Genomic DNA, 7,500 nt, shown 5'->3' with positions numbered 1-7,500 from the left:
AATTGTTTCTAGGGTGAAACAGACAAAGTGTTTTTTGTTCAAGACTAGATGCTCCGTGAGCGTAAACTGGGTTGCCTTTGGTAGGAGTTTGTAATCCTCAAATTTTTGTAGTCATTCCTAAACACCCTAACTAATTATCAGTCTGGAAACGAAACACCTATTTACTTCTTAAATAGCTTCTTGCTTGTAAATAATTGTTGCCTAAATTTGGTCAAGAACGTAGAAATCCACCTAAATGCGCAGTGGATAAGTTAAAAGAAATTTTGTTGGCTTTCCAAATTAACTTTATTTCACATCAGAATGACTAAACAGCAAGAATTGCTGTCATCGTTATGAAAACTGCTTCCATATCAAATTTCAACCCACATATGCACATTAGTCAATTCTTGGTTTTCACCCTCGTGACCTTAAAGTGACGATGTGTGGCTTCCGCCTGGTTGGAGTCCCTCGGATATAAACAAAGCAGAAACTTGTAAGAGACGCAGTCACGGTTTTATGCATTGTAGTCGGTTGTGGAACCAAAACTGGCAATAAAGATCGTATACATGTAGGAATGTTTCGTATTCCTTCTGTCATTAAAAATCAAGGTGAACAGATGGAGGAACTGACGACAACAAGAACAAGGCGAGAGAGGCGGAATTCGGCGATTAGTCGAGGTGATACCGAATACAAAAATGTCTTACAAAGTGAACGAGTTTGTGGCCACCACTTTGTGTCAGATAGCCCTGCTAAGCATTGGGACAAGCATAATGTTGACTGGATTCGAACACTGGATCTGGAAAAAGGAATACAGAGAGAGGAATCTGAGGGTGGCACAAGAAAGGCCTGAAAGAGCGAATGCGCGTCGAAACAGTGCGACAGGAACTCGAAGGGTAAGCGTGTTAATGCAAGCGGCACACCAATCGCTCTTCTCGAATTTTCTGAAAACACAGAGGGTACCCGAGAAGAGTATGCTGCTGCAGCAAATGTGGAGATGGAGCCTGAAGACGCCTCCTCGGCCTTTGCAAGCGAAACACTTGAATCGCACCAGGATGAGAATGTGGCCTCCACATCAGGCATTAGTGGTGAAACTCAGACAGAAGCGGCTTGCTCATCTCCAAAGGAAAGCAAGCAATCATGAATTGCCTGATGTGGATGCTGAAACCCAAACACAGGCGTTTGATTATCTGTACAGGGAATCAAGTGAATCTAAAGCACCTGATAAGGACGCGGAAACTCAGCCAGAAGAGTTCGACGACCTCATCCCAAAGAGAAGTGGATATCAAACTCCAGACAGGGAGCTTTTCAAGTCAGAGGAAAGGGTGCGATTTTACACTGGACTTTCGTCGTACGAAATTCTCATGGTGGTGTTTGAACAGGTTGCACCTCACGTTAATCGCCGCACTCAAACGTTAACAAGTTTCAAGAATTTGTTTTGGTGCTTATGAAGCTGAGATTAAATATGCCATTTCAAGACTTGGCCGACAGATTCACTGTATCTATTGCTACAGTCTCACGTAACATTGTCGCCACGAACCACGCATAAGTCGCCATATTGGAAGCGCGTGGGGTAGGTCTGGGCCGGGTCACTAAATTACGGGATGGGGAGTGGGAATAGCGGAGAGAAAAACCGCCCGCCCGAAAACCAACCTTTTCTTGGTAGCTGCCCACTTTCTGTTGAGCATCCAGTTACATGTCACGCTACAATAATTGACAATTAAAAGAAGAGACTGTAATAAAGCTGTCAATCACTCAAGCGTGCAGTTGTAAATAAAGTTGCTCCGGTCAACTTACACCTAAAAAGGCGGTAAAAATTGTAAGCAAACCGGCAGTATACTATTTTAGAAGGTACACTGCCTACCTACTTTCTTGCATGTAATCCTCATGGGCCGGCACTACTTGCCCAGGTTGCAATGATCGATCGTATTGTAAGAGTGAGTTTAATTCTTGTAAATGTATGGCTCGCTATTGTACCATTTAATAATAATAATAATAATAATAATAATAATAATAATAATAATAATAATGGTCTTCATTAAAACGCTCTAAAAAACAAACGTGTTTAGTTACAATGATATAAATTAAGTCATACAGACAACTAATTAACTAAGTAACTAACTAGAGAACAAGCATCTATTTACAAAAGTTCTCTTGAAACGCTCAGCTCTGACAAACAGGATGATATAGTTGTGACGCCTCTTACGTAACGTAACCATAGTTCGTTCTGGTGGCAGGGGGTCATCTAAAGCTGTGGTTGAATTACTGTCGGTGATCTTGTGCCATAATTTCTTGTCTTTAAGGGCAACAGTATTTTCAATGGAAAAGAGCTCATTACAGTAATCAACCTTAAAAGCTCTTTTGAACAGCCTGTCAATACGACTTAAGTACTTATGATAATACGCGCAGCCCCATACTTCCACAGCATATGTAAATATAGGTAAAATAAGACTAATGAAAAGAAGATGAAGGTGATCCAACGGTAATCCATAGAATTTTACAAACACGTAAGATATACAGACGGCTGCTAGCTTTCGATAGGATATCGTCTAGATGTAAATCCCAGTTACACGGATCGGACTGAAATGTTACACCCAGCATCTTCAGACTGGGTTTCCGTTTTGTAAAGGTCAGAGGAACTGGTAATTTAGCCTTAGTGGATTTGCATTTAAGATGAATCTCTCAACTTTTCTTGAAGTTTAACAGTTGTCCATTCAACAATAGACTCGGAAACTCATTAGCTGCTGAATTGCTATTGCTAGAGCGGTTTTCAATTGAGTGTCGAAAGTAATTAGCGAATTGCTTTGGTTTTTCATTACTTCACTCAGTGATTGGTTCAAAGTTCTTGCGCCATTTTTTCAACCAATGAGAAGTGAAACCAAAACCAATAGTGGCTTGCGCGTGCACATTTTCCCGCGCTTTGTGTCGGCTACGTGTAATCACTTCGAGTTTTGATTGGTTTACTGGATTGTCTCCGTCCTTTTTGATTGGGCAAAGTAATTACTTTGGTTTTGGTTTTACCACACTCGAATGAAACTCGCTCTATCACTCGATTTTACAGGAATACTTAAAGTTAAATCATCAGCAAATTTTACAAGCAAATTATGATTTGGTGCGATGACCTTGATATCATTGACCATGATAGAAAATAATATAGTGCCAAATCCAGTCCCCCAGGGGACACCTCTATTAATGTTTAAATAATCCTTAACAATTCCATCAACAACAACTCTTTGTTGTCTGCCTTGTAAAAAACTAATAATCCAGTTGGTCACATACGGATTAATATCAAGTGTCTTTAACTTAGAACAAAGAATATCATGAGGTACCGAATCAAAAGCTTTGCTTAAGTCGAAAGAAAAAATTCTAACATAGTCAAAACCTGAATCAAGCCATTTCAGCCAAACATGTTGACACTTAATTAAAGCCATAGTCGTATTGAGGCCTTTGCGGTACGCGAACTGGTCAAGACCAATGAAATTATTCACCTACTGCGCCTTCTTTGTGTCAACATTGGGTAAAGCGATGCAACATCCGCCTTGGCGAGGGGGATTACTAAACCACGAAACAGCGAAACAGCGAAACAGCCAAACGAAACACTAAAACACCATGTATGACCCCACCATACACTGAATACTAACCGACAAAGGTTGGATTTGAGATTCAATATCGTTTTAGGCCTAATTAGGCCTAAAACGTTTTTGCTCCTAATTCATTGAGATTAAGATAAGGATTCAGATTAAGACTGAGATTAGGAGCAATAACTTATTAGGCCTAAAACGATGCTTAATCTTAAATCCAACCTTTGTCAAATAGAAATTCCATGCTACAGTTTTCGAAAAATGATAGGTCGTTTTCCATTCGGTAAAAAACTGCCTTGTCCATTCGTTTCTTGGAAGCTTTTACCCGTTTTTTTATTTTTATTTTTTTGTTTTTCTTTTTACTGATATGGACAGTGGAGGACTGGAACTAGTTGCGCAAGGGCCCTCAGATTGAAGTGATGTCAGATTTCCATTGAAAGTTACTTCATAGAACCATCCATGCCTCCATCCTTAGCAACCATTGTCTTTCTGTAGTCAAGTGCCACTCCCTTAAGTCAAATTAAAGTTAACATAAAAAAAGTATTAATCTTTGAATTTTTGTTTGAATTGTTGCAGCAAGTAACAGTACGACTGAAAGCCTTTTAGATTCTGCACAGGACAATCACGCTCTGTCTTTAACTTCTGAAAGCAGTGATGGAAAGCCAGGCAGAAAAGGTATGTGATGACTAATTTTTAACCGATTTTTAAGTGCATACTTGATAGCAGTTTAAGATACGTAATGAGCAATTGTCGTATCTTTAGGAGAAGATGGTGGACATGAGAGAAAACGTTTCAGAAGTATCTCAATACGTGAAGCACTTTTCCGGAAATTGTCCATCACTAAGGATCGAACATACCAAACTTTGCCAGCGAAGGTAAAATTGTAAAAAAAGTGTTATGTTTAAAACTAAAATTATTGCACTTTTTCAGTTCGATTGATGTCTTCCCATTTTACCAATTTATATGTATATTTTTTATTTTTTGAAGGATCCAGATCGACCACAAGGTAAGACATTGTTGTTAGTAAGTACCAGGAGCCCATGAGTAGGAGCCTACCTCTCTCATACACGTCCTTATGAGTCAACCTTTGACCGTATCTTTCTATGTTTAGAACGCCACGAGTTCCTCGGTTCTGCACGCACTGTTCAGTTTAAAAGGCCAATCAGAGTAAAGTCATTGTCTAACGAAGCAGTAAAACTGTATTTAAATCGAGCAAATTGATGTAAATTTATGTAAATGCAGTCTCATGCTCAAGGGTTCGTTCTAAAAATAGAAAGATACGCGTAAAGGTTGACTCTAGGATCTACTGCATATGGGGGCTCCTAGTAATGGGCTCCTGTAAGTACTGTATATTCATACAGTATCATCATCCCAAAGTAAGTCCAACCGCTCGTTGCTTTTCTAATAATTTACTATTTTTGAAGATTAATTACCCAAAAAGCCCATCAGTTATTAATATTTGCTCCAGCTCAGACACATAACAAATTGAAAGAGGAGTTGAAAATATATTTGTCGCTTCTCAGATTACAGTAACAAATGAGACTTTTGTCTGATTGGCTGTTGAAACTTGTAGCATCCAGTTTCCAAACCGTCCGCTACGATGTAAACAAAGTTAGCGTTCGAAGCGATGATGTCAACTTGTGCTTCTTCCAGCGTTCGTTTTAAACCTGAGAGAGCCATCAATTTCTCCAATCACTCTGGGAAAGCCAGCTGTAGGGTAAAATGCGGTCACAGTTGCCTGAAAGATAAATAAACATGAATGAAAGATATATATGAAATACATCATATATTGCACTGCGGGTATGAAATCAAATGAAACCATGTTGTCTGGCAGTGATGAGCGCAAATTTCGATTGCGTCGAGAAGCCTGAAAAACTTTTCAGGACTTCAACGGGAATTTCTTCATGAATTTATTGTCACGCTTAAACACCACCAAAACAAAACAAAGAGATCAAGCGGACCGCCGAAGGAACAAGGTACGCAAAGAATTTCGAAGTTTGATGAGCATTAATTGATAGGTTTTGTCGAGTTTGAACCCAACCAATAAATTCCTTTCTTTATCGAACACAAGTATGTTTTATTCTTACGCAAGGAGTCAATTTCCTGTTTGCTGTTTCAGACAAAAATGTAGCATTTAGCTGGGTGTGTTTTGTGATGGCCGATCGTTTCTCCTCTCCAAATCCTCCCTGCCAGTAGCTTGCATACCATTTATTTATTTCGATTCTTTTAAAACAACATTTCATTTGTTTTTTTGCTGAAAATGCTGCAGTTCTTGCCTTCATTAAGGTGCTACGAATCTTTTAGATATGAAAAGAGTAGACTCACGCCAAAACAAACCGCAGTGCGTGTTTTAGTTGAGGCTGGCTTTATTGCCGATTCCATCGTAGTTTAATATATTATTATCTTTAGTTTTTCGTCACCGAAAGTAGGTCGGTACGTCTTGACTACGAGCCTGTATTGGTTTACCGTAGTCTCCGCGCATTGCTGTCTCTCTCTAGATCTTCTTTACAATACACCTTTCAACCAGCCTATTTAATCTTCCTCTTGACGACTTCAGTATCGGTCATATGGCTCAGTAAAGGCCTCCCTCGGTATGACCTTGGCCGACAAACTGCGTTAAAAAATGTTCGCGTCCGGCAGCCATTTTGTTTTGATGTAACAAAATGATGTTATCCGTAAACTTAACGGGAGCTCGAAAGCTCCCGTAAATTACCGGGAAAGTTATCGGGAAAAAAACGGGATACAAATTAACTGGAGATTTGAGAAACACCCGAAAACTTATCGGGTACTTACCGGGACTTTCGAAAAACGGGCCCCAAAACAGAAATGTGCCAACCAAGCATGCACAGTCTCATTGTTAAACATACCTTTTTTCTTCACCACTGAAATTAATTGGGTTTGCCGTTCTTGGTTTGCAGGGTGGATCTAGGGGGAGGGTGCAGGGGGTGCGAAATGCAAAACCCCTTTCTAATACAACTGGCATTCTGCATTTAAAAAAAAACGTCACCAGTCAGCTACGCCATTCTTTAGTAGTAAGGAAAATCCTGGATCCGCCCCTGATTTGCATCCACGTGATGAGTCGGCCATGTTGCTGTACAAAACAATAGAAAATGGCCCCACAAGTTTTGCAGAATGATGGGGTCAAATTCTCAAAAGACGTTTTACTGCATCGTTCTGCACACCAACATGGCAGCCGTGACGTAAGATGCAAACCATGAATTGTCTTTGACATGACTTGGTGGAAGACAGCAAAAGAACTTCTTATATTTGACATAGTTCTGTTTTTCAATGAAAATTGAGGTTCTTTAAGAGGATGATGACGATGGTGATGATTATTATTAATTCTGTGATGAATTTTTTTAGTAGTAATATATTTTTACCCCTCATGTTTTTTTTTTCAGATTACGAAGCCAGATACGACGTCTTCATTTCTTACAGCTCTAAAGATGTCACCTGGGTCAAACGACTCTTAGCAGAACTAGAAAAACGACGTTTTACATGTTGCGTAGATTTCAGGGATTTTGTTCGAGGCACTGCTGTTGCTGAAAATATTTACCAAGCAATCTATTACAGTCGAAAAACTATCGCTGTTCTTTCACCCGCTTTCGCGAAGAGCGGGTGGTGTAACCATGAACTTCAGCAAGCACTTACTACAATACGCTCACATCAAGTTGTACCGATTGTGTACAGGAAGTGTGCGATACCTCTTACATTACAAGACAGGACTTTTCTTGACTGGGAAAGCTGTGATGTTAAGTCGCATTTCTGGGAACAGCTTGAGACAGCCTTAAAGCATCCCAGTGATGAAGGAATGGAATTAGCCCGCTCGGGTCAACTCGTTTCGCTGACGTAACCGAGACGAACGGTCGACGAACGGTCGACGAACGGGAGGTCTGTGAGCCGAACTGTGCCGAAACTTTTGAGCACCGCAGAACAAAGGGAC

General features: G+C 40.1%; 1 protein-coding gene across 4 annotated transcripts in view; it reads left to right on the top strand.

Moving 5' to 3' along the window:
• LOC137984653 (D-inositol 3-phosphate glycosyltransferase-like) overlaps positions 1 to 7,500 on the top strand; it is a 20,100-nt gene that overhangs the window by 11,974 nt on the left and 626 nt on the right. For 3 of the 4 annotated variants that reach the window (XM_068831883.1, XM_068831885.1, XM_068831884.1), the window contains exons 5-8: positions 4,134 to 4,232; positions 4,320 to 4,432; positions 4,545 to 4,563; positions 6,959 to 7,500. The exon at positions 6,959 to 7,500 is cut by the window's right edge and continues 626 nt beyond it. In XM_068831883.1, coding sequence (XP_068687984.1) covers positions 4,134 to 4,232; positions 4,320 to 4,432; positions 4,545 to 4,563; positions 6,959 to 7,410 — 683 coding nt within the window. In that variant the 3' untranslated portion in view covers positions 7,411 to 7,500. The remainder of the gene's footprint in view (positions 1 to 4,133; positions 4,233 to 4,319; positions 4,433 to 4,544; positions 4,564 to 6,958) is intronic. The other variant, XM_068831887.1, reaches the window with a different exon arrangement.

The sequence above is a fragment of the Montipora foliosa genome, chromosome 14, assembly GCF_036669935.1.
Source record: "Montipora foliosa isolate CH-2021 chromosome 14, ASM3666993v2, whole genome shotgun sequence".
Lineage (NCBI taxonomy): Eukaryota > Metazoa > Cnidaria > Anthozoa > Scleractinia > Acroporidae > Montipora > Montipora foliosa.
The sequence above is the reverse complement of the archived record's forward strand: the minus strand, read 5'-3'. Positions and strand labels throughout refer to the sequence as shown.